The sequence below is a fragment of the Marmota monax genome, unplaced genomic scaffold (assembly GCF_021218885.2).
Source record: "Marmota monax isolate L192 unplaced genomic scaffold, Marmota_monax_Labrador192_F-V1.1 WCK01_AAM20220418_F8-fsc00087, whole genome shotgun sequence".
Taxonomy (NCBI): Eukaryota; Metazoa; Chordata; class Mammalia; order Rodentia; family Sciuridae; genus Marmota; species Marmota monax.
Window position 1 is genome coordinate 7,719,891 of NW_026693476.1, and position 26,772 is coordinate 7,746,662.

General features: G+C 43.6%; 2 protein-coding genes across 2 annotated transcripts; one reads left to right on the forward strand and one right to left on the reverse strand.

Annotated features, from left to right (window-relative positions):
* The first annotated feature begins 932 nt into the window (after positions 1-932).
* Positions 933-16,655, forward strand: LOC124101985 (adenosine receptor A3). The gene is made up of 8 exons (XM_046458214.2): positions 933-1,660; positions 3,645-4,247; positions 4,757-4,917; positions 10,358-10,447; positions 11,871-12,218; positions 13,361-13,427; positions 14,260-14,360; positions 16,274-16,655. The coding sequence occupies exons 1-8, from the start codon at positions 1,308-1,310 to the stop codon at positions 16,342-16,344; spliced, it is 1,794 nt and encodes a 597-aa protein (XP_046314170.1). The 5' UTR covers positions 933-1,307; the 3' UTR covers positions 16,345-16,655.
* A 3,228-nt stretch (positions 16,656-19,883) lies between these two features.
* CUNH1orf162 (chromosome unknown C1orf162 homolog) lies at positions 19,884-26,630 on the reverse strand. Its single transcript, XM_046458230.2, has 6 exons — positions 26,511-26,630; positions 23,987-24,034; positions 23,162-23,225; positions 22,682-22,776; positions 22,368-22,417; positions 19,884-22,148 (listed from the first exon to the last, which is right to left on the reverse strand). The coding sequence occupies exons 2-6, from the start codon at positions 24,021-24,023 to the stop codon at positions 22,005-22,007; spliced, it is 390 nt and encodes a 129-aa protein (XP_046314186.1). The 5' UTR covers positions 24,024-24,034; positions 26,511-26,630; the 3' UTR covers positions 19,884-22,004.
* Positions 26,631-26,772: the final 142 nt, after the last annotated feature.

Genomic DNA, 26,772 nt, shown 5'->3' on the forward strand with positions numbered 1-26,772 from the left:
TTACGAACTCTTCATCCCACTTCTGTGAGCTTAGGTCCAAGTGTTCCTTCTTGCTGTCTCTCTAACTTGCCTGGTTGAAATGACTTCTGTGGGGCAGCTCTGAAAAGCACCTGGACCAAATAACAATTGCATCCAAGCATTTGGTTTCCAGAAGCTGGGGACCAGGTGATCAGCTTTAGAGAAAGGGGGTTTGGTTCCTGGATAGAAGCCTGTTCCTATTTGGGCTTGGGGAGCAAGAGTGGAAAAATTTGCCAGGTGATTATGTACACACCTTACCTTTCCTCTTTTTTCTGCACAACTGGTGGTCCTCTTGTCTGGCTGTTCCTCAAATAGGTCTGACACAGGCCAGTGCAAGTGAGAAGACATCTGAGACTTTTCTGGGGGTGTAAGCTGCAAAGGCGAGATGGAGGCTCTGCAGTGAAGCTCCCTGGACATGCTGAGCTTTTGCTCTCCTGAGCGGGGATTCTTTGCTGGTCCCTTTGACAAAGGATCCTTGTTGCAAAGGCTGGGTACCAGCTGTGCTCAGCAACGAGTCTACACTTGCAGCTGAATTCTCGGTGCTTGCTAGTATGCACCAAGAAGGAATAAGTTCTGGCTAAGGTTAGGGGGCTGTTACCAAAATCTAATTCTTATTCCTCTGCTTCCCCTGTGTGTGTGTCTTTATCACGGGATCCTTCTTCGAGGAAAGCGGAAAGCAAGGGTATCATGTAGTCAGTGTTTCCAGCTCCTCCTCCACCCACCCACTCTCATCCAGTGCCTGAATGAATGGATTCTGAAATGTAATCTCATCTTGAGCCTCTTCTGTGCTTCTCACGCCACCTTCTACTGTTCATTCCATCTTTTTGCTTAGAGTCCCTGGCTCTGTACTTCCTCTTGGCCTATCTCACTTCCTGAAACACCCTGAAGAGGGTTGCTTATCTTGATGGGGCTTGAAAAGCCCAGGGAGGGGGTGGCGGCAGAAGAAGGCACAGGCCTTGAGTGTGTCCTGTCTCAGGAACTAAGAACAGCAACACTTTCGGATTCAGTACACAATGAACTGTCCTCCGGGTTTCTGGGAGATCAGGGATGTGTGGCCCACAAAGGGGCTTGGAACCGGTCATCCTGTGATGGGTTCTGTCTAAGGAGAGGGTCTCCAAGAGATTGCCCCACCGCTGAAGAGAAGCAGTGAGTGAGTTTTGAGTTTCAGACTTGCTGCCTGTAGACTTCCAGGAAGATGTCTGGCAAGAGCTAGGTTCACTAGCTGCGAATCCTGCTAGATACGAATCCTGCTGGCCCACGGGTCACCTGGGAGGTTCCTCTGGGAGAGGATGATGTCTGACAACAGCACTACCCTGCCATGGGTCAGAATTCCTTACATCGCCTTGGAGGTTTTTATTGGACTCTCTGCCATGGTGGGCAATATACTGGTCATCTGGGTGGTCAAGCTGAACCCCAGTCTGAGGACCACCACCTTTTTTTTCATTGTCTCCCTAGCCCTGGCTGACATTGCAGTTGGGGTGCTGGTCATACCTTTCGCCATTGTCATCAGCCTGGACATCCCAATGCACTTCTACAGCTGTCTTTTCATGTCCTGCGTGCTGCTGATCTTCACCCATGCCTCTATCATGTCCTTGCTGGCCATTGCTGTGGACCGATACCTGCGGGTCAAGCTCACTGTCAGGTAACCTGCTTGAAGAGGGATGGGATGCTGCAGGGGTCTGGGTTCAAATCTCTGACCTTGCCATCTGACCTTGAGCATGTTATTTAACTTTCTCAATTTCTGTTTCCTCATCTTGGTCAAGGGGCTACAAAGTTCAGATTGCAGGCTTTTCCAGTGAAAATGAATTCAAATTAGCCTTTGACGTTGATAGAAGACAACAAATGTCTTCTCACTATATGGTGAGAGTTTGTGAGATTTTAGCAATGATGAGCTGAGACTTATCATTGAGAAACAGGAATGTTTTCAGAGGAATGCTCTAAGCCCTTCTCCACTGACCCTGGGTTGTGTTCAGTCCCCAGAGGAGCTAAAAAAAAAAAAAGTTTGATGCATCTTTAATAGAAAATGCTGTTGAGTTTTAGAAATGAGTAAAACCTACAGCAAAGATGTTTTAGGAGAAATTGGAATAATTGGAATAAGAGGAAGACAAACAGAAGGTTGTGTTGCTTTGCAAATGTAGGCTAGTATTTTAACTTTGCTTCCTATTCTCTGCCTGCCACGATGTTGAGAAAGGGGTTCTTAGAATGTATATTGTCTTTTTCTTCTTCTTGGGAGGTACGAGAGCTTTCCCCCTCCAAAAAAAGTTCTTCTTTGTACAAAGAACATGTGACTCTGTGAGGAGAACACACTGCTAAGTGGAGAAATTGAATTCCCCACGTGTCCTAATTGCATTGGTCTTGGGGGGAGAGCCTGGTGAGGGAGCTTGTAAAGCTTTGTAGGTAAACAAGTCTGGGTTCAAATCTCTGACCTTGCAATCTGACCTTGGGCATGTTATTTAACTTTCTCAATTTCCGTTTCCTCGTCTGTGTCATAAGATGATGCTCTGATTAAGATGCTCTGAGCCAGACTCATCTCCTTTCAATCACAAGTCCACCATTTCCAGCTTGCTTATGTTACTTGTCTGTGATTTCTTTTATTTATTTTTTTCACCTATAAAATGGGAATAATAATTGCACCTTCCTCATCAGATTCAATGTGGTAACACATGCGAAGTCCTTAGAAAATTCCTGTTCCATAGACTGTGCTCAATAAATGGTAGCTACAATTACTATTCTTTTCACCATTGCCATCCATGAAATGGAGATTATCATAAACATATCTCCAGTTGGTTGTGAGTGTTAATTGAAGTCTACTGAGTAGAGAGCACTTAACAATATTAGTGTCCCTCTTGCAGTCTGTGTAGATTGCTGCCAAGAGGGACATTTCAAGGGGGAAACGGGGACTCCCTGGATAGTCTGGTAAGGGCTCTAAAGCACTTTGACATGACCATGGCGACTATTCTATGCCTGCCACAATGTTGAGAAAGGGGTTCGTAGAATGTATATTTTCTTTTTCTTCTTTTTGGGAGGTACGAGAGCTTTTGTCCCTCCCCTAAAAAAGTTCTCCTTTGTGCAAAGAACATGTGACTACGTGAGGAGAATAGACAGCCAAGTGGAGACATTGAATTCCCCATGTGTCCTAATTGCCTTGTCTGTGATTCTTCTCTTTTCTCTTGGGGAGAGAGCCTGGTGTGGACGACTCTGCAGATAGACATACAGGGGCAGATTCGGGGAGAGGGAAGGGAGGGAGAGGCGTAGTGTAATTTATGAGCCTCTGCACAATAGCCAGGTAGGTGATCCCTGGAGACTTCGATACATCTTACACGCTAGGCATTGAAGAATTCCTGAGCTGCAAATGGAGCCGTGACTGGAGTGTGCAGACACCAGACTCTAGACAGCATATCCCTGACCCATTCTAAATTGTTGTTCTTTAGAGAAGTCCTGCTGAATTGTTCTCTAATCAGTGTCTGCTCGTCTTGTCTTAGAATCACCATAGACTATCAGAGCTCTCCTCTTTTAACAGAAGATTGAGAAATCGAGAGGGTGTGTGCTGGGTCCCCCCACCCTCACCTCCTCCCCATCTCCATAATTCCTGCTGTGAATTCACTGGTTCTTTTCCATTCGAACAGATACAGGAGGGTCACCACTCAAAGAAGAATATGGCTGGCTCTGGGTCTTTGCTGGCTGGTGTCCTTCCTGGTGGGATTGACCCCCATGCTTGGCTGGAATGGGAAGCAAACCTCAAGGTACCCCCAAAATGACACCTTGCATCCATGCTGTTTCCGTTCTGTCATGAGCATGGAGTACATGGTCTTCTTCAGCTTCTTCACCTGGATCTTCATCCCTCTGATAATCATGTGCACCATCTATATGGACATCTTCTATGTCATCCGGAACAAACTCAATCAGAGCTTTTCTGGCTCCAAAGAGACAAGTTTGTATTATGGGCGGGAGTTCAAGACAGCCAGGTCCCTGTTTCTGGTTCTCTTCTGGTTCGCTCTGTGCTGGCTGCCCTTGTCCTTCATCAACTGTATTTTGTACTTTAACATTGAGGTGCCAGAGTATGTGATGCTCCTGAGCATCCTGCTGTCCCATGCAAACTCCATGATGAACCCTATCATCTATGCTTGCAAAATAAGGAAGTTCAAGGAAACCTACCTTTTGATCCTCAAAACCTGTAGAGTCTGCCAGTCCTCTGATCCCACCAACCCAGGCACTGAGCAAATTTCTGGGTAGTTGTCCAGGAAAAATGCCTCTGTCTCATTGACCTTTGGATTCAGCATCAACACTGTGGGCCTATCCTTCTAACCAGGTACCCTTGATTCCTTCACTAGGTCAGGAGCCCAGTGAAGGCTAGTTGCCTGCAATGATACCATCACTACTACCTTCTTCTTCCACTCCATTATTTTTTCCTTGTTCTTTTCTAATTCAATTTCCTGGAGGCCCTACTTGAGGGATAGTGTATTAATGACTGTGTTCCTCCTTCCCAAACAGAAGGAGTCATGGAATTGGAAGGGTGTCTGCTTGACTTACTGACAGGAGGTTCTAACTGGGATGGACACCTATGTGATGGTGTCTGAGTTCTAGAAGAGAACCTGCTCTCAGAAGATTCCCAGAAGAGGGTGGGAACAGGAGGATTGAATTGAGCTGAAGGGGGTCATACACTGCTGAATTCACCTGGAGATGTATTTGTGTAAATAAAAGATGATCACTAACTGTTGTATGGCTCTTTGCTGGTCAGTTGGGGCTTGAAGACCCAGCCAGCTGCTTGGGCCATTCAGCCTGCTGGTTACCTGGAGCTAGATGGCATGCTCACCTTCTTACCAGTTTCCCCAGGACACCCTGCTCCTGATTCCTGGGCTGATCAGAGCACTTGCCAACTTTATAAACTATTCACCTATTGTTCGAGAAAGAGCCCTGATCATTTCCCCTAGCATTTCATTCTAAGAGGAGTAGTGGGTGTAGGGCAAAAAGAGACAACCAACAGTTTATTCATTGAATACTTTCTCTGCATCAAGCATTCCATGTGCACAGTCTCCTTTGGTCCCAACAATCTATGAGGTAGGTACTGCAACTATTTTTTTTATCTCCCTTTCACAGAAAAAACAGACTGATGCAACAGAGAAGTAACTTGCCTGTGATTCACATGATTAACAAGTAGTGGATTTAAGCTCAGGCCTGCCCTAGGGGAAAAATCCAAGCTTCCTGCCATCTATTCTCAGACACTAAGGAAGCGCTGATAACTTCAAATCCAAACTCTCAAGCTCACCTTATGTACAATTAACAGATGGATGGGTTCAAGCTACAGTGTATATATGTGACAATTGGTGGGGGTTTTGCCTTAGCTACTTTTGCTGATCTTTAATTAATCAGGATATTGACAGGACAGGTGTCACTCATTATTGTTCCCACATTGAGTGTGGCTCCAGGCATTCCAGGAGCCTCCAGGCATCTCTGGCTTGGCCTCCAAATCTGCAGCTGTGTGTGGACGCTCACTCCAGGTGTATTAAACTGACAAGTGCAGCAGGATGAAGGTTCCAATTAAACCAAGAACATAAGGGTATCTCAGCCATTCCTGGAAATATTTCCTAAACCTAATCTTGGGCCAGAGCCTGGTAACCAAATTTATTTTGCTAACATTGCTATTTTAGCAAAGGGTCCTTATTTCTCTTTCTTTCAAGCCAGGAAGTATCAAGTTTGAACTTTACCCCTTTCTTAATTTTTGGTTTTAGTTAATGAACATCCCCAGATAGAGGTCCTGAGTTTATAAACTCTACCCTGTTGGAGAATGAAGGGGAAGTGCTGTCGAGCTCTGTTTCCTGGTAATCTTCACACTATGACTCTTAATTTACTCTCTAACCCAGTTGCTATAGCAACATGTAGCCCCTGCCCGCCCTTTATTTTTTGGAAACTTGATTTAAAGTCACTACTTCCCTCAAGTCAGAGCACCTAACTGTCCTGGTCCTTTGATATCATTCGACGAGCCTTAGTTCCTGGGTTTCAGAACTGCTTTTTTTATTGTTGTTTTTAATACCTTTATTTTTTATGTGGTGCTGAGAATCGAACCCAGGGCCTCACAGATGCGAGGCAAGCGCTCTACCACTGAGCCCCAGCCCCAGCCCCAGCCCTCAAAACTACTTTTATTTTTTTCTCTCCCTTCCCCTTTTCTCCCCCGAACCCCTGATTGCCACAACAGCTTGCATTTTTTTGCCAAATAGGAATCTCTTGAAATAAGGTGTTACACTAGCCCAGAGGAAGTCCTTAGAGAGAAAATATCCTTTTTAGAGTAAACTCAAAAAGACGAACCAAAAATCATTGGTGAGGAGGTTGGTTAGACATAGGGAGAGCCACCCTGATTTCAGGTTTAGAGATTAGTGTCACGGGAGTCTCCTGTGGGTCCTTGTGCAGCCAGATAGTAAAGGGTAGCTGTGGGCTTCTATTCTAAGAGAGTAGGTTAAAGGACCACCCAGATAAAACGGAGATTTGCTTCCATCTTCTCCATAGGAAGAATCTAGAACGAAGGTGAACGTTGAGTAACTGGGTTTGCTTACCTTTTAAAATTATTATTTTATTGAGTTGAGTGTGAAAATAAACAAAGACCCGCTTAGTGAGAAGAAGCAAAGTCTATTTATTCTGAGCTTGCTGTAGCAAAGAAGATGACCACCATCGCTAGCCTTTGGAAAATGCTCACAGGCAGGCAGAGGAGTGGGAAGGCTAAAGGATAAAGATAAACACTAAAATTTTAATGAGCTTATCTGAGCATTCAACTGGGCTGCACTAGACAGCAAGTAGTTGAGGACGACCCTGAGAGGGGTTGGGGTGGGGGGACTTTTAGAAGGCATTTGCGGAAGCAAGACAAATATATTTGTACATTATTTGTATAACTGATCAAGTGAATTTTGATTTGATGTATTTATCGAAGTCCCACATTAGAGGCCAGTTGGGTGGTTTCTGATTAAAATTAAGTGCTGTTTTATGGTTTTACACTGAGTTGGTTTCAACTTGACTATGGAGAAACTCAAGGTGCTGAAGCCACTGAAGTCCAGGTAACTTTTTTTAACAGAGGGAAAAAGGAAAGACTTCAACTGTGTCCTGATTGGAAGGTGTTAGGATGGGGAACTTGTAGGCTAACTGAAGTGGGGGCATTTTGTATGATTGGTTGAGGGTGCATATCTGGTTGGTCCTAAGTTGGAAGTTGGGACAAAAATTGGGGAATGGCTGGGTGCAGTGGGGTACGCCTGTAGTCTCAGCAGCTCGGGAGGCAGAGGCAGGAGGATTGTGAGTTCAAAGCCAGCCTTGGCAACTTAGTGAGGCCCTCAGCAAGCTGGTGAGACCCTGTCTCTAAATAAAATACAAAAAGGGCTGGGGATGTGGCTCGGTGGTTAAGTGCCCCTAGATTCAATCCCTAGTACAAAAAAAAAAAAATGGGATGACATCACTTATTAATTAACTCCTAGCAATTTGTGGGGATTGTTATAGGGTTTATTTTTGGCTTCCTAAATTGTCACTAGAGATAATAATCTGATTTCCTTTAAGCCTAACTTAGCACAGGCTGGTTTATTGTATATTATAGATAAGGTGTTGGCTTTTGAGCGGGTTGCTGGAGGTTATGAGTCAGATTTCTGTTTTTATATGGTCTCGCCATTGTGTGTATTCAGTTTCTTACAACTAAGTGCACATTTTCTACAGAAACTCTGCCTTTAGATACTAGAGCTGAGTGGAAGGAATAAGAAAGTTTGGGCCACATCTTGCCCCAGTCACTCAGATGACACAGTATGTAAAGTCTTTTAGTAAACTCTAAAGTGCTCTACAACTTTATGTATTGCTGCAGTTGGGGAAGCAAGTATACTATAATGGAAAGAGGAATTTTTCTTTTTTCTTTTTACTTGTTCCCCTTACCCTCTCCAAATGTAGCATCAGATCCCAGTGGCTTTACTGGGTGTGTGAACTTGGGCCAGCTCCTTAAATTTCTGAACCTCCATTTTCCTCATTTGACACTCAAGTCAAAGTGTTTTCGTTTTTTACTTTTTAATATACAAACTTGAGTAACTACAGTAATGAGTCTCAAATATCCGTTATCCTGCTTTAAAAATGATCAATTTATGGTCAACCTTGTCTCATTTGTGGCCACACCCACTTGCCTTACTCTGTTGTCCTGACATGAAATGATTTCATCTGTAAACATTTTGGTTTTTGTACTTATTAAAGATGTTTTAAAGTTCTCACTCAGCGTATTCTTAGTTCCCATTTGCCTTCTTATTGACACATCTAAATAGAATAAAAATTAATTCTACCCTGCAGGTAGAGCAGTGGAACTCACAACAACAAGCTGTACTCAGCAGGCTAGGACACACATCGGTCATTCTCTGTAACTCTAGCCCTTTCATTTGCTTTACATGTGACATTTTCACATCTTGGGCATTTTGCTGTTACCTATCTGCGCATAATCTGTTCCTCTTTCTGCCAGCATTTTCTTTGGTTTCATAGTAACATTTCTGAGCAATATTGAGCAATAGAGCCTTGACAGAGGAAAGAACTGCTTTTAAAAAATAGGACTATGTGGGGCTGGGGATATAGCTCAGTTGGTAGAGTGCTTGCTTTGCATGCACAAGGCCGTGGGTTCAATCCCCAGCCACACACACACACACACACACACAAATAGGACTATAATATCTCTATTAATTATTCACTGTAGCATGAGGGATTATCCCCAAATTTAGAGATTTATGACAATTATATCTTGTGCTGTCCTGTCCGTGAGTCAGGAATTCAAGGGATATTTTGGTTGGATGGTTCATGCTCCTGGTCTCTCATGAGGTTACTGGGTCTGCAGTCATCTGAAGGCTTGATTGTGGCTGAAGGATCTGTTTACAAGGTGGCTCTCACATGCCTGGCAGATTGGCTTTTTTCCGCCTGAGCTTCTCTATAGCCTGTTTGGTCCTCAGGACATGGTGGTTGACTTCCCCAAGAGGGGTCAGCATAAGAGACTAAGGTAGAAGTTGCAAACCTCTTATGATCTAGCATCCAAAGTGTACACCATAATGTCTGCCATGTTTTGTTGCTCACACAGACCAGCCTGTATGATCAATTTCAGAGTGACCATACATATGGGCATGTACACCAGGAGCCATCTTGAAGTCTGGCTATTATAATACCATGATCACATCTGAAACAAAATTAATAATTATTTCTTAATATTTCTTATCCGTATCAACTACCTAATGACATGAATTATTTTAAAACAGGATGCAAATAAGTATTTGTCCCTATGTCTCTTTAATCCAGTTTAATCTATGGGTTCTCTTTCTCTTCCTTCCACTCCACCCCCACCCCCCATGCAATTTGTTTGTTAAACTCATAGAGGTTTTTGAAGGAGTAAATGAATTAATGTAGGCAAAACACCTACCATGATACAAACTTACTGCTGGCCCAGATGCTGAGTTCCTGTGTGTTAGAAGAAGGCTCTCCTTTCTTGAAGGAAGACATTATTGCATGATCTAGAAAACCATCCACATCCGGCCCTTGGTGAGAGTGCTAGCTCTGGAGTGTGATAAGTAGCAACCAGCTTCAAGAAATTAAGGTGGTTCAAGGAGTCAAACTTAAAATGAGTGGTCAGAGGATGAGTCCCATTAGGAATCAGAGGAAGCTGCTGCCGTTGCTGCTGCTTCATGGACAGACCTCCCTGATTTGTCCCGGCTCTATCTAGGAAAGCTCTCAAGAATTCTGAAGACTGCTGCCCGGGCTGCTGACACCAAAATACTCACCCCTCTGCCTGCTCCCGTGTTGCAGATTCAGACACAACTGCTCCTGACAGCTGGCATGCTCCACTCCTAACCACATTCCCCAGGTGAGCCGGCAGCATTCCCCTGGGAGTTAGGTTAGTTAGGAATTTTGCTGGGATTCCCCCCCACCCCATCTGGATAGGCATTTGGTCTCAGGAGTGGTGAAGGGGCAAAAGCAGTGGCCTCTGATAATACCCAGAGCATTAGCAAGACAGGGTGTGGTTGCACACCTAATGTGTGCCAGCAGCGACGTGTGTGTCTGTGTTCTTCTGAGTGTCGGCACAGCGCCATGTGCCAGAGTAGGTTTATCCAGGAGGGGTGTCTCCATGGCTATTTTTGGCTCTGCTGGGAAGCCCAGAATATTCTTAGTTGCCCCATAAATAATAAGTTTGTGTTGGTAAATGTCATCCCTCTGATGAGGTGCCATCGTTCAGTGGACAGTTGGGCTAGCTATACACACCAGGACTGCTTGCAATAACCTGTGGTTCCCACTTTTCACTGATCTCTCCAAAGAGGGGTAAAACTCTTAAGCCCAAACACACCTGTTTTTCCTTGAACAGATCCAGAAATTCCTGAGGTCCCTGGGTTCTTCCTGTCGTTCCAGTTGAAGGTCCAGTCATGGGACCTGCTCTCCTTCGCTCTTCTTTCAGGTAAGACAAGAGGAAGGAACACCTCTGCCCTCCAGGCTGTGACCTTCCTGGAGACCTTGCATTTTCTTCTCTCTTCCTGTTTGGAGTCCCTACTTATCAGCTCGAGCCACCTAAATGAGTGGGGAAATAAAAGGTGAAAACAGGTCTTGTCTCTATTAATTCTCGAACCTACCTCTGACAAGATTGTTGGGAGCTTGGAACCCTTGGTTAAAATGAGGGCTCTGTTTTTTTCTCTTTTAGTTTACCCAAATTCCCCTTCCCTTCCTTTTTTTCCCCTCAAAAATATCTGTGCAGATGTGTCCACACTACTTTTTCCTTCTGCCTATGCCTGACACCGAAGATGGGACTCACTCAGAGCATGGGGTGTGCCCTGCTGTGTCACCGCTCAGCAGTGTCACCTTTGGAGTTGCTGCATTGGTCTCTGGGTCAGTGTCAGTGTGACCCCCCCACCCCCACCCCGAGGATCATGCGATCCTCCCTGTGGGTTTTTTAGGAGAACAAATGACATCTAGGATGTGAACATGCTTTGCAGGTTGGTGACACCCCAAGCCTAGCACACAGCAGCTGGAGGGCTGAGAGGGATGAGCTCTGCCGTGCCATCTCTTTTCTTTGCTGGACCTGTTGTGCATGAGTTCCTCAGTAGGCAATATCCTGACGTGATAGAGGTGCCCATGGCCAGTCTTGCATGGAGGAGATAGTAAACTCCTGGCTCAGAACCTGAGCCCCTCTGACTTCAGCCCCATGCAGCCAGTAGAAGCCTCCACAATTTTCACTTTCTATTTGAGGCTGCCAAGGTAGGGTGGGTAGCCAGGGACAGAGGGTGTGCTGACAGAGAACCTCCGGCTCTTCCAGGCTCCCCACCAGGCAATGGCAAGAGGCCTCTAGTGCACTGTCCCTTAGACCAGGAATAGAGACTTCTCTGGGGTTGCCATGTTGGTTTCCTAGGGCGGCCATAACAGAATACCACAGTCTATCGCTTAAACAACAGAAATGTATTTCCTCACAGTTATGGAGGGTAGAAAGAAGTCCAAGACCAAGGTGCCTGCAGATGTGGTTTCATTCTGATGCCTTTCTCCTTGGCTCATTGTAGGCTATCCTCTTGCTGTGACCCCAGATGTTCATCCCTCTTTCCATATCTTAATCTCTTATTCACTTATTAAGGATGCTAACCATATTAGATTAAGGACAATCTCATGTGATCCTACTTTAACTTGATTACCTCTTTTAAAGACCTCTGTCCAAAGATATTCTATAACCAATTTTAGCAGGACACAGCTCAGCTGTCTACCGAAAACAGGCAATAAAAACCAGCCTCCAATTCTTTAATTATCTTTCAGGTGGACGGGCGGGGAGAAACTGCAGCATGCTTGGAAGAATAACAGTGTGTGTGTGTGTGTGTGTGTGTGTGTGTGTGTCTTCACAGATGCCATGGTCATGGACAAAAAAGTGAAGGAAAGCTTCATGCTAGGCACAGCTTCTGCCAGCTGCAATTACGACGCCCACTATAAGCATCATACCAAATATTGGTGCCGAGGCTATTTCCGGGATTACTGCCACATCATTGCTTTGACCCCCAACAGCACGGACCGTGTGGCCCTGAAGGACACAGGAAGCCAATTCATTATCACTGTGTCCTGCCTGACCAAGGAAGACACGAGCTGGTACTGGTGTGGCATCCAGCGAGACTTTGCCAGGGATGACATGGATTTTACAGAGCTGATTGTGACTGACAGCAGAGGAGGCCAGGCCAATGAGTTTTGGTCTAGAAAAGGTAGAGGCTGTCAGTGGTTTTACTTGGGTAACCCAGGGGGCTGTGCATTTGTCTGTGTGGTAAAAACTCAGAAGATGGGAGTACCAACTCAGGCTCTCCCCTGGTTCTCTGGGGGTGACATGGTCTCTCCCTCCAAGGTATGGTAGTCATGCATGGTGCTGGGATTAATTGGGAGTCTGGGGAAAGCGAGTGTGTCTGGTCCCTGGGGCCACTGTCCACTGTTGGAACATCCCTTCCCTTGTGGCAATCCGGTTGATAGGCCTTGGAAGAGGCTAGTTGGGGGCAGATGCTCACTCATGAACTCCTTCTGCTGAATCCTGGAAACTTCTTTTTGCACCTGAAAGCCTTTGTCTTTCGGGAGGGGGGCTTCTTATTGTTTTCACTTCTAGAAGTAAAGACTTTAATCACAATCTGGAGCACAAGGACAGTAGGAAAACAGACCAGAGGACTTAAGGGATCCCCACCCTACCCCTTCCTAGGCTGGAAAGAGATCCTTGTTTACACTTGACCTGCTGGTGCTTGACCTAGCCAGTGTCACAGGGAATGTGTGGTGTCATTCACTGTGGTGTCTTCCTGCTTTGTGTGCTTCTGCTTTTATTTCACTGTAGAGCATGTCCTGAGTTTGAAGCTCAGGATGACAGAAGTCCATCTAAATGTGTTCCTCAGTTTAGATAAACACGCCCCTTCCAAATCTTTTCAGAGGAGGCAATGTGGGTGACTGTGGTGGGACTTCTCCCACTGAGTTCTTTGTGGTTGTCAGAAGCATGTGACAGTTACATCACCTACTGATCTGTTCCTTAAGCCGAGGACTGGCCTTCTGGTTGTTCCCACTTATGGGAGTGGCCCTCAGCCTGGGTCTGTTACCGCGGGCTATCTGTAGTCCACGTGGGGCCTTCATACAAACCTGGAAAAGGTGCTTCAGGAGCATGGGGTCCAGTGACCATGGCCTGGATTCCACTCCCGACCTGTCTCCTTAGTCTTGATTCCTGTGCAGGGCACATTTATACAACTGTGCTTGGTGCCGATGCTTTGCTGGAAGTCAATAGGTGCTCGCTCTCTGGAGATTGTGAATGGCAGCTGGAAGGCCCCGAGGAAGGACCTGGGTATGGGCCCCACTTACTCAGTAATCCTTTGTGATTCAGACTCACCAGGCAACAAGAACAGAAGCTGCAGGGCTTCCAGAATCATCCACAAGGCCGACCGCTCCGGGTGAGTCTTAGAAGACAGATGGGCTTGGGAAGGGAGTGGAAGGAAGGGATCCAACAACATAATACTACTTTCCAGGTGCATATTACTTTCCACCTGAACTACCTATCCTCAATAGGACTATTTGGTTTCTTAAAAAAAGAATAAATTAATTACCAAAAAAAAAAAAAAAAACAAAAAAACACAGAGCTCTTGCCTAACATGCACAAGATCATAGGTTCAATCTCTAGTACCTCAAAAGAAAAATATCTATATATAAATAGTTTAGGACTCTTGTTTAGAAGCAGCAAAAATTGCCTTTAGCTACTTTAATTTAACCCGGGAGGTGGGGGGGGCATTTATTTTAAGGAGTGAGCAGTGTCTCAAATGCTGGGGCTGGGATGAAGCTACCTCTGAAATTGCCAGGAGTATCTGCAGACTTCATCTCCCCTTGTAATCGGCTACTCCTGTATGTTTTTTGCTTCTTTTTCTTTCTGTACTGATCTTTGATATTTCCTTTATTCCTCCTCCTCCTCCTTCTGCCACAAAATAAGGCATCTTGATTTATCCCTCTCCGTTCATGAGACTGGCCAGTTTGAGACTTCATCTTCCTAATCTCAATTCCCAGTTGATTTCTGAGGAAGGGGCTCACTGGCCCAGCCTGATCAGATGTCCACTAGGTCTATGCATGTGTGGTCCATGGGAGACAGGGTCACTCTAAAGCAATACAATTTCCAGGAGCTACTATGGCTGGGTTGGGAGTGTCGGTTGCAGATCTCAGAAAAGGCGAAATGGAGCAGAAAACCAAATGGTGGTTCCTTCCAAGGGACGTGAAATTGGCTCTAATTCCTTCCAGGATGTCCATCCTTATCATTTATGTACTGCTTACCAGTTTGGGGATCATCTTTATAATCAGTCATTTGTCCAAGAGAAGGAGAAGTCAAAGGAATAGAAGGGGTAAGTAGCCTTTGGCAGTGAAAAAGGTCAAGGAGCAGTTTTTCAATGAATCAATGTGGCTCCCCTCTTATTGCCTGTGCACCTAGAGACCAAGGTGGCCAGTCCATGGGCTGGGGGAAATATCTGTGTCACGGTGACAAAGATATCATGAGAGGGCAGAGGAGCACTGTAGCCTTCTTACTGGAGGTGTGTGTAGACAGGGCGGAGGGAAGCCCTGAGACCACCACAGCATGCCCTTCTTATCTGGAGGGTCACCTGCTTCCACAGCACACCAGCTTTTGGTGGCAGCCTTACTCCTTGATTGAAACATTTTGTTTAGGAATTTCTGGATCCAAGGCTCCTCCTGTCAAAGGAAGGAGCTTCTGAGACCCCAGGTAAGCGGGCACAGAGAGGTCTCCTTGAGAAGGGGTGGGTGGGAGAGGACAGTCTCTGGAGTCTTAACCCTAGTCTTGAGGCAAGGAAGTTGCCCTTTAGCTTTGTGTCTCCTGTTCTCTTGGGTGGCTACAGGTAAAGGCCTTGGTAGAGGCCCCCAGAACAGCCAAGCTTCTCCTGTGAATCCCACGTCCTTGGTAAGTTCCATTCTTGATTCTTCTGTTCTGGGTGCTGTGCCCCACAGCGACCTGATCTTCAGGTCTCTCCAGTTCCTAAATAGAGAAGAGACTGCGTGATTTGTTCATCTTTCCCTTTGGGAAAGCATCAGAAACACCAGTGCTGGTCTCAACTGTCTGGAAGATCCTCTAGCCACCATGGGGTGATTCTGCTAAGCTCTGAAGTGCACACAAAGCAAAAAATAACAGATGCAAGTGCCTCTGGCTTTTTAATTTTTTTTCTTTTTTCTTTTTATGCTCAGGCACATGTTAGGCAATGCAGACTGTAGACATAATTACAAAATAGACCCCAACCTGGGTACAAAAGTGTAAAAGGAACATTTCAAGGAAAGAGGGAAAAAACAAAACATAATGCGAGACATAGGGTGACACACGAGTCTGTGGCCTGGAGAAGCTGGAATCCCAAGCCAAGGCTGTAAGGACTTGTGCTCTCCCTGGGGTTTTCTGACGGTGGCCAGAGCAGGAGGCCTGAGAAAGCAAAGTGGTAGCTCCCATGGTGTTTCTGGCTGTTAGTCCTCCAGGACTCTGGGATCTGTGGAGGGTGGGGGACATGGGCAGAACAACCAGCGACCACTCCCTCTGCGACACAATCACGATCTATGTTTTTGCAAACCAACTTCTTTGTCACTTCTTTAAGGCATGCCCTTGGGCAGCTCTTTATGTTTTTGAACCTGTTTTCTTCTCTGTAAATTGGAACCCCCATTCCCTTACTACCTAGGATTTTCCCTTCATTTCTTCATTCATTCATTCATTCATTCAATAAGAACCATGCTGGATGCTGGATATAATGGTGAGCAAAAAAAAAATAGCATCAGCCTACATGGAGTGGTATAAAATGCGAGGGAGACAAACCACCACCGAAACACACAACTATAAGGTTGTCACTTGGAGTAAGGGGAAACACAGGGTGCTATGAAAGGTGACAGTGGAAGCCAGCACTATATGTTTAGCAAGGAGTTGAGCAAGCTGTTGCTGTCAAGGTCTGCTTCCTCCCACTAGGGCAATTAAAATGTGGTAACCTGAAGCAAGGGCCCTGCTACTTTGACATTCTTGGGTTCTGGAGAACCCAGTTGCATTCACATCATCTAAGCTTGGAGGAGGCCAACACAAGGCCCAGGGGCCAAGCTTCCACATTGACTGACCAATGAGTTTTGCAGTCATGACATCAGATTTCAGCCCTGCAAACCAACTTTGGTCTTAGTCCCCAGGAAGCTCCCATGAGAGAGTTTGCAATTTTTGCTGCAGAAGCATTCAGGTAGGCAATAGATCTCAACTGAATTTTCCTTTTTCTATTCCCCAACAAAGTAGGCAACTCTTGGAAGGTCCTCCTATATGTCCTGACTCCAAAGGAAATGGCTCATACTGAACAGATGTGACTGAAGATTTCTTTTATTTAGTTCATAAATAAAGTGATGATGCTACAATAGTATCACCATGACAACTGGCCCACATCTCGGGGACTGATTCTGATCTCTCAGGCTTTCTGAAGGACTTTCTCAACTCGCCAGCAAATCATTTGTGATGAGTTAACAACGGTGACAGTCAGAAGAGCTGTAGTAGATCACACTGAGCGGGGCTACAATCAAACAACATCTCCAGACGTTAGTTCTCCTGCATCTGGGTCAGGGTGGGTCAGAAAGTCATTTTTATTTGTTATCCAATAAATTTCTGATCCATGTTTAATGAACTCCAGGGTATGACTAATTCCTCCTAGGGTATTACTGGAAAAAGTATTTCTTGAAAACTTCCTTAAAATGTGTTATATTCCAGCCGGGCACTGTGGCATATGCCTATAATCCCAGTGACTTGGGAAGTGAAGGCAGGTGGATTCCAAATTCAAAGCCAGCCTTAGCAACTTAGCAAGGCGCTAAGTAATGTAGGGAGATCCTGTCTCGAAAAATAAATAAATAAATAAATAAATAAATAAATAAATAAATAAATAAATAAAAATGGCTGGGGATGTGTCTCAGTGGTTAAGCACCTCTGGGTTCAATCCCTGATATATATATTTCTGAATTGGTATTAAATGCTGTCCCACCCCACCAAGGGGAGTTAGATTAAATCAGTAGATCTCAGATTCTCTTGAGGAAAAGACTGTTGGCCATTCATCAAAACCTTTATGGGAAACTGCTATCAGAGTGAAGGGATGCTGCTTCTGATCAATGAGGAACCAAGTGACATATCCATTCAAATCAGAAAACATGAATCAAGATCATGGCATTAGCAGCCATGGGAACATGAGAGGTGATATTGTCATTAGGGCCAGACTCTCCAATACTTGGAGCTCTCATCTGCGTAGCTGCATTTCCCTTCCCGGTTCAGTGCCTCTCCTGCTATTTCCGGGAGTTCATAGGGTTCCCCATGCCTGCGTCAGTGTTCCTCATCAGAACCCCTCTCTTCAAAATTCCATAGTTCCTTCTAATGGGGGTGCTGACCAACCTCAGTCTTAGCGATACTCAAGCAGCCCTGATGTGAGCAGGGTTAGGACGGGGAGATTGGCTGTTGATAGGACTCTGCATGTGCCCTTTGTGATTAGATCCAGACTCTTGAACAAAAGTCTTTCATGAGCACAGTGTGTCAGTCTGCACCCTGACTTCTCTCTCCATAGGCAGGGAAGTCAAACCCCTCAGCAGTCTGGGAAGGGATGAGAGTGTGAATATTAAGCCTGAATGATTCCATACAGCCTCCCTCCCTGCCGGTCTCAAATAACATCAAAAGGGCTCCCTTTCCCCTGCACCAAAACACAGCTCCAGTCCCCCTCTGTGGCCATATGTGGAATTTGCAACAAGGGCCACTAGCCCTCTGGTTCTGCAAATGGCAATCCAGTTCAGGCTCAGTTAGGACATCCCATTGTACAAGGTGAGAGGCAGACATTGATCGATCCAATTCAGGACACATTATTAAAAATAGGAAGCTTCAAGAAAAAGAATGATCAATTTGGTACAGCACATATAATTGATGGCCACAGGACACTGTATACCTTTGATCTTGGGGCTCTGAATGGGAAAGCCAACGTGACTTCTAGCTGTGGGGCTGGCAGACGGGTTTCATATCAGCGTTTTCCCTGAGCTTCCTACAGTCAGCCAAAGGGAGATGACAATTCCCGGGGCTCTGCTGACCCTCGTGGGGCTGGCTGCTCTGTTCCTGCTGTGGCCTCTTCAAGGGATTATTTGCCTAAACCGGACTTTCTCCTAAACCTGGGTACTCCCACCAAGAGCCTCCGCCTTTATCAAACCCTCTTTTACTGGCTTTTCCCTCAAATCCAGCTGCTTAAAGCAGCTGCTCTATCTTGGAAAGACATAGGCTCTCGAAGGCTCTATCACGCCACCTGACTTTGCCTTTCTGGGTCCGCTGCCACTAGTGCTGTGGGGCAGCTATGGTACTGAGGCAAGATGCGAGGAATTTTAGTGCAGAGGACTTGATTTAAATTTTCGTTGTCATTTACTAGCTGTGTGATGTTGAATAAATTATTTCATCATCTTGAACCTCAATTTCTTTACCTTGATTTTTAAACATCATGAATATTTTTTTCTTTTCTTTATTTTTGGTGCTGGGGATGGAACCCAGGGTCTCCATTCATGCTAAGCAAGCGTTTCACCGCTGAGCTACACCCCCAGCCCTAATGGATTTTTCGAGCGATTTGTGATTGCTGCTTCTCTCTCGCCCCTGCTTCCTTCCCTGTACAAAGGCTCCATTGGTGTAATACTCCTTGCGGACTCCCAACTGGGACGTCCTGTCTGACGTGAGACTGAGAGTAGGAACTGGGCGTATGCCATCTGCCCTTCCTCTTCCTTTTTAAAAATCTTTTGGGTGTACGTTTCAAAGAGGATGGGATCTCTTCTGGGAGTCCTTAGGGGCAGGCTGAGCCACTGAATTGCTTTCATGGAGCAGGGAAGACTTTCTTTGGTCCAGCTGAGTTGATTATGGAGCTCAGAATTCTGATATCCTCTTCTTTGCAGCTACAGTATAAGCTACATTCTCCCATGTTGGCCATATTCATAATAAAGATGATATTTTGATTTTTATCTTCTGAGTCCTCTTATTTCTCAGGTGGTTCAGGAGTCAGGTATGGGGCCCCCTGAAGATGCTCAACATGATTGTAAATGAAGAACTCCAAAAATTACAAAAAAAGGCTTCTAAGGGAAAGCAGGCCCCCTTTCCATCCCTGATCCTCAGTCCCCAAATACCAAGTCCGGTCACCCCCGGCTCATCACCAACTGATTGTATTTTCTTCCAGAGGTATCCTAAATATACAGATACACACTGGCATGTACTCACTACAAAAGCATATGCAGAGTTCTGTCCAGGAATTTTCATTTAGTAGTATACCTTGCAGATCTTTTATTTATTTATTTTTATTATTATTAGTTGCTCAAGACAATACAATGATCTTGACATATCTTATATTTGATTCAAATGGGGTATGAATTCTCATTTTTCCACGTGTACAGATTGCAGGATCACATTGGTTATACATCCGTGTGTATACACACAGCAATCCTAGTGTCAGTTGTATTCTGCTGCCCTCCCTATCCCCCCCTCCCCTCCCCTCCCCTCCCATCACTATTCTCTACCCAGATCGACCTTTATTCTCTCTAATGGCTGCACTGGACTTTGTGAACCAGTCCTTCTCAATGGACATTGTTTCAGTCTTGCTATTATAGAGTTGAGCATGATGAATAAATCTGCAAAATCTGGTACCAGCCTACCTGGGGCTGACTTCCAGGGCCACTACTTACTAGCAGTATGAACTTTAGCAAGTTATTGACCCTCACTGTGCCCCGTTTTTGTATCTAAAATGAGACTGATTATGACCTCATGGGATTCTATGAGGATTCCACGAATAGGTGCCAAGCACTTAGAAGAGTGCCTGGAGTATCAGTTTCAACCAACTTGATTAATGCTGCAATTGAAATTATATAGTGAATTTTCCATGTATTTAAGAAGGGTAAATTCTTAGCAATAGAATTGTTTACAAATTCTTGGAAACAGAACTTACAATATCATTAGCTGTTGCCAAATTGTCTTCGATAATACTTGAACTGTCTTCGGTCCCCACAATCTTGCCCCCACAGATCTTTAGCAACTTTTTGAATTTTGCTAACCTTATTGATATAAAACATCATCTAATTGTAGTTCTAATTACTATTGCTTTAATTATGAGTGAACTCGAGTGAGTATCTGTTCATATGTTTTTAAGAACCATTAGTCTCCCTTTTGACCAATTCTCATGCTGCAAAATGGTTAAACTTATGTTACAGATTTTTTTTTTAATATACTAAGAAAACTAGTCCTTCAACTGTGAGATGCTTTGGAAATGTTTTGCAAATGTGTCATTTGTCTTTGTGACTTTCTTCTAATGGTATTCTATAAATCAAATAAATATATTCTGATTTCTGGGGTTTGTGTCATAAGTTTAAAGACATGACCCACTCTGAATTATTTTTACTCTTATATTTATTACAGTACTTTAATGATCTTTTACAGTTTAGTTTCTGACATACCTGGAATTTATTTTGACATAAGGAGTGAGATGGTTCATGGTTACTTTTTAAAAACCTGAATACCATTTACTGAATAAACCAAATTTTCTCAAATCATTTAATAAACCATCTCCCAAATCTAAATGTCCATATGTATTTTAGTTTAGTTCTGGTCTTTTTTATTCTATTCTACTGATTTATTTATTCATGCATCATTAGCATATTAATTAATCGTACTTAACAAAACAGGTACTTTAAGAAACTAGTACAGAAATGTTATTACAGCAGCAATGTTCATAACTAAAAAGTGGAAGCAATTTGAATTTCCATCAATTGTTGAATGATCAAACAAAAGGTGGCATACCATATAAAGCAACTGTATTCAATATTAGAAAGGAATGAATTACTGATACATGCTGCAAAATGGTTAAACTTATGTTAAGTCCAAGAAGCCAAATATTGTAGGATTCCACTTATGTGAAAAGTTCAGAATAGGCAAACATATATAGATAAGCAGCATATTAGTGATTATTTAGGGGCCTTAGGGTGAGAAAATGAGGATTGACTCCTAAAGTGTGTGGAAATTCTTTTAGGAAGTTGATATTCTAAAATTAGATTTTTGTGATAGTTGTACAATATGGTAAATACATTAAAAACATTGAATTAGTGAATGGATAATTATGAATGTAATGCACTCCACTATTGTCATGTATGTAATAAATAAATTTTAAAAAAGAAAAAAAACCATTGAATTATACTATGTAAATAAGTGAGGCATGCGTAAATAATATATTAATAAAGTGTCTTTAAAAAATAAAACAAACAGGTGCTTTAGGTTAGCTGCTAGGGCTAACTTTCCTATATAAATTTTATTTATCATTAATTTGTCTTTATGAATTTTTCTGATTTGCTTTCTTATTTAAGTGGGAATTTTAAGGTAAGTGTACCTAGAATTTTTTTTATTGGGATTGGTATCTTTAATGGGATTGCCTATATGATTATCCATTGTGATTGGAGGGGAGTTAATGTTTAGATTAATTTTTATTTTTGGTTCTCATGTAAGATTGTTATGCATATTGCATACCCCATAGGAAGGATATGGAAACCCACATTTGAATAGTGCTTTATACAGTATGGATTTTGTATTTGTGTAGAACACTGGTCCTGACTTCTGGAGAAGGTGACTGTGATAGACTAATTACTGATGAAGAAGAAGCCTTTTTTGGAATTCTTGATAGATTGTTCATTGGGTTGACTCCTCCCTAGTTGATCAATGACACTGGGGGATTACGTTTTGAACACTGAGCTCTGTCTCATACCCTTTGGGAGGCTACTGGGGAGGCCCCCAGGGAGCTGTCCGTCTGTTGGTTCAAGTAGGAAGGCTAGCAACCTTTCCTCTGGCCAGGAAAATAACTGACCACTGGTCTTGGAGACTTCTGGATCATACTGTCAGATCATGCCTAAACAACTCTGCAGTTTCACATGGCTGCAACCAAAAAATTGTAGAAGACCAGAAAAGAATATGTTGAGATGAGAGGAACTGGAGTCAAGCCTCACTGGCTTGTCGCTTTAACCTGAGCGTAGACGACAGGGTCTAAGTCCGCAGAATGGTTTGCAGTCAAGCTGTGGCTCTTCTTTTCCAAGGGTTGGAAAGATATGCTGGCGTAGGTTAGTGGGTCCTCTCCTAGGGATGAACGCTTCAGAGGGATGGAGAGAAGGAATGAGTGGATTCAATTTGGAGCAAAGTGTGTCTCTTTAGAAGCAGCTGTAACCTTGCAAAGAGGGGACCCAAAGAGATCAGAAGAACTCTTAAAAGAATCCCTTGGAGAGTCCAGGAAGCAGTACAACTACCCCAGTCAGTAATGTGAAACGCAGAGGGAAAGCCTCAGTGCCTGGGAAAAACACAATCATCCTACCTTGGCAGGAGAGTCCGAGTGAGGATCTGGGACCTGGAGACTGTAGTGACCTGCAACAAATACCAGGAAGAAGAGGGACAAAAAGTCTCACCATTGGGGTCTGGAGGAGTGGGGAGCCTCTCCCTTCAATCTTGGGTGAAGGGGAGGGTGGGAGGAGGGGCTGGGGAGTGGGGAGGACAGGGAGGAAGAGAAGGGGAAGGAGGGCCGTTCTGATCTGTGTTAATCAGGTTTTATCTCACACACCCTTACTCACTCTTGGCTATCTCTGTCCTCAGTGACAGACAAGGCTGCCCCATCCCTCAGACACCACTTACATCTTCTGCAGCTCTTAATGATGAGGAAGACCATGGCCGTCAGCAGCAGTGTCAGTAGAACCCCAGCAAAAAAGACCAAGATTAAATCTGCTGTGCTTTTTGGTAGAAAAAGGAAGAGGGTCAACTGTTGAGCTTTTGATGGCCGTTCCTAAAAGCCACAGCGCAGCCTTCCCCACCTGCAGGAGAGCCTGGAGCAGATGGCACCCCGCTTAGTGGGCTGCTGCCCTGACCCACTGGCTGGCAACTTTCTGCTTTGGCGTACCAGAGGCATCTGAGGCCTCAATGAAAGCTGCCAATTCTCCCCACCCTTCTCGCCTCAACACGAATTTTACAAGCTTAGGAAACAATTCTTTGTCTGTTTCTGTTCCTTTCTCTCCAGACCCTCCTCCACTGTCCCCAAGCCAAAGCTGTCAATACAAAGTCAAATGCCATGTGGTCATTTGGATGAAGGATGAAGCAGACGAGTAAATGTTCATTTACTTGGGACGGCTGGAATGACAGGGTGCAGAGCTAGTGGTCATCGGGGCGATGGTAGAGGAGATGTCTACGAGAGAACATGAAAGAAGTTAGTGTAGCTGCCATTTGTCAAGTAAATGTCCCAAGTGCCTCTCTTACCCAAGCAACCAGTGGAGATTAGTAACTGGGTGACTCTACGTGGGAGAGGATACTATGTCATTTAAAGTGAGTATTTAAACTGGAACTTAAAACCATCAGCTATGCAAATAAAAGAAGAGCCCAGTGTCCTGCTGTGCCCTGTGTCCTCTAGAGAAAACAAAAATAAAAAATGTGTGCTGTGACTCCTTCCTCAAAGATTTTCGCAGGAAGCCCTGGGAAAATATGCTCCTTCTGATCTAAGCAAGGGTCTCCAGGCTTGGAGTGAGAACAAGCAGTGAAACCCAGAGCCAGTGTTTCCCCAAGCCCTCAGGACCTTGACCTTAGGAACTGCTGCCCTTTTTGGCTGGTCATTTTGCAGGGCAGCTGATAACAATGTCCTGCCAAAAGCAGCCACAATAGTTTCCCCCCAGTGTCTAGAAAACAAATAGGGGAGGAGGAAGGGAAGTGAGTTAGATTCTCATGAACTGCCCAGGTGATCTATTCAGATTTGGAGGGTTAGCAGTCCTTTCTGGATCCCCTTTTCATTTCTGAGGCACTAGAGTCTGTATTGTGATAAAAGATGATTTTCCCAACCTGAGAAATGCACTAGCCAGTAGTGTCCCATTATAGCCCCTTTAGCACAACATCTTAATCTCCTAGTTTGTTTTTACTTTGTAGTGAGGCCCGTAACAGTTCCTGTTCTGAACTCACCATATTGGGGCTTAGGTTTGGAGTTCCTTCCTCCCATGCTGCCTTCACCTGAGAATTAAAAAAAGGAACCTCTTAGCTTAAAAGGGGCCAACCACGGAGGGACCCACTCCGAGACTGATGCTAACATAAGGACAATAACAAGGAGAGAAAGGTAAACTGTGGATGTTGAGGTGCCATCACAGGTCAAGCCTTTACCTGGTATGCTTTGTAGGTCCAGAAATGAGAACTTATCACCAAGAATTGACTGATTGCTCTAGAACTGATTCCCATTCACAACTCACAGCAGACTGAGGTACAAATTGACATAGGAATGTGTTGGTGTAATCGGTGCTTACTATCAGAACCTGTATGAGCTCCAATTAAAACCAGAATTTTGCTTGTTAGGCATTGAATTGAAGTAAGCATAAGATGAATGAATGATTTTAATACTGAAGTGTCTTCCAAGTCTGAGGCATCTACCTCACTTTTCCCTGGCAGTGTTGGGTAAACTTTGACAGATTCCTCTTAGAGGCCCTTCTCCAGGGGCCAGCAGACACTTCTGTTCACATATTGTCTTTTCAAGTATGCTGATATCCTTGTCTAGATTTCTACCTGTTATGTTAAGCCTTCTTTATTTGTGGTTTTTTTTTTTTTAGCCAGAAAATATAAAATATCTAAAGGCAGAAAAGTAAAAGCATCTAAACCCCTACTGTCATTGTTAATATTTTAGTAACTTTCCTTTTAGTCTTGCTCCATGCATTCTATTAAAGCTGCATGAGATACTTCTTTAAGATGTTGTATCCTTTTTCACTTTGCTACTGAGGATTGAATCCAGGGGCACTTTACCACTGAGCCACACCCACAACCCTTTTTATTTTTTTATTTTGAGGTAAGGTTGCTGAGGGTGTCACTAAATTGTTGAGGCTGGCCTTGAAATTTTGATCCTCCTGCCTTAGCCTCCCAAGTTGCTGGGATTACAGGCATGCACCACCACACTCCGCAAGAGGTTATATCCTTTGTTTTCACTCAGCATTTTATCATACACATTCTCTCATACCACTAAAGACTGTAACATTTTTAGTGATGATTGGCATTTCTGTTATACCTGTCCCCCTTTATCTGTGAGGGATTCATTCCAAGATGTTCTGGAGATGCCTGAGACCTTGAGTAGTACCAAACCCTGTACAGTAGATATAATATCTTTTCCTGTATACATGTACCTCTGATAAAGTTTTATTTATAAATTAGGCATAGTAAGAGATTAACACCAATATAGAACAATTACAACAATATGCTGTAACAAAAGTTATTTAAAACTTATGATTATTTATTTCTGGAACTTTCATTTCATACTTTCAGACACAGTTAACAGGAAGTAACCAAACATCTGGCAAGTGATAGTTTGGGTAAGGGGGGATACTGTGTATAACTTGCTTTACCAGCTCCCCACTTGCTGATAGAAATTATTTTCAATTTATTTAATTAAAGGACAATGAAACAGAAATTTTTGCACATAAGCCTTTATATGCATCCCTGATTATATTTTAGATGGCCATGATTTTACTTCATATTTAGATAAACATGTGCTAAAACTTTTTGGCTCTACTTTTTCTGCTGAATTTTAATATAATTTATTATGTTATACATAATATAATATATGATATGATATAATATAATGTAATATATTATATTTAGGCAATCAATGTCATCAATTATTGATGTGTTTTCATTTTTCAGTTCTTAAAAGTTAATTTCCAAGTTCCTGGACCCAGGGAGGGCTGGGAAAAGAATACCTCATTGTCATTTACCACCTACAACATCAGCAATAGCATCATTAGCAAGTACCTTACAGTTCACCAACATTTTTAAATAATCCTGCAATGTGTAAGAAAGGTGCCTACAGGAAAATTTGGTGAGGAGTATTAGCCATGAGACACAAGGCACACCATTAAGTAGCGCTATAATATGTATGCATTCGTGGACGTAGTATCTTATTATATATATTAATTCATTGTGTAGAATATAATATTTTGAAGGTATTGAGGTATGTGTTTGTACTAAAGAGGGAATTCACTTACACTAGATCTTATCATTGGGGAGGTGGAAAAGGAGAGCATGGTAGGTCTATGTAAAATTCTGATCCTTACATTAGTAGTTCTCAATGAACAACCATTTCAATGAAGTGTTACTACCTAAAATAAGTTAGAACAACCCACCCGGGAAAGCAAAACCCATCACACAATGCCAAAGGGAAATAACTACTTACAAATTCAGGCCAATAAAAGCAGAAAGCATATTTCCCTTTGAAAACAATATTTTAAATGTTTAACAGAAGCAAAAAGTTACAATAGAAACAGTTGTATCTGGCACTGGAGAATCTTGCTCATTGCCTTAAAATTCATCAACTTTCTAAATGCAGCCATTCAAATACAATCCTTCCCCCACCTAATTAAAAAAAATGATAGAAGCTAGTAACAAGTAGACGGCATTGTCTTTTGGTGAGCGATTATTTTACCCAGATTAAAATTTTGTGAAATGCATTTACCTTTTAAGAAAAACTCCGGACATAAGAGGCAGTTTTCTAAGACTGAGCCTGCTTCCGTTATGAGTCCCGTTTTGCAGAAATGACGAAATAAAAATTACCAGCACTGTCACTGTTGCCTTTAAGCTGTGTGTCATAAAGATCCTGTCTAAACTCAAGGATGGACTTCCTCTTTAGGGCCAATGCTACATTAAAAAAAAAATCCTATAAATAGTTAGAACTGCTTTTATGTATTTTGACACGTGAACTTCAGAACATAAGAGGA

Coding starts and splice junctions, on each gene's coding strand:
- CUNH1orf162 (XM_046458230.2), bottom strand. CDS start 24,023: ATGGGAGGAAGGAACTCCAAACCTAAGCCCCAATATG. Junction 23,226..23,986: donor CAAACCTAAGCCCCAATATG/GTGAGTTCAGAA, acceptor GTTCTCTCGTAG/ACATCTCCTCTACCATCGCC. Junction 22,149..22,367: donor ACTCGGACTCTCCTGCCAAG/GTAGGATGATTG, acceptor ATCCCTCTGAAG/CGTTCATCCCTAGGAGAGGA.
- LOC124101985 (XM_046458214.2), top strand. CDS start 1,308: ATGATGTCTGACAACAGCACTACCCTGCCATGGGTCAGAATTCCTTAC. Junction 4,248..4,756: donor GGCACTGAGCAAATTTCTGG/GTAGTTGTCCAG, acceptor TTTGCTGGTCAG/TTGGGGCTTGAAGACCCAGC. Junction 13,428..14,259: donor CACAAGGCCGACCGCTCCGG/GTGAGTCTTAGA, acceptor AATTCCTTCCAG/GATGTCCATCCTTATCATTT.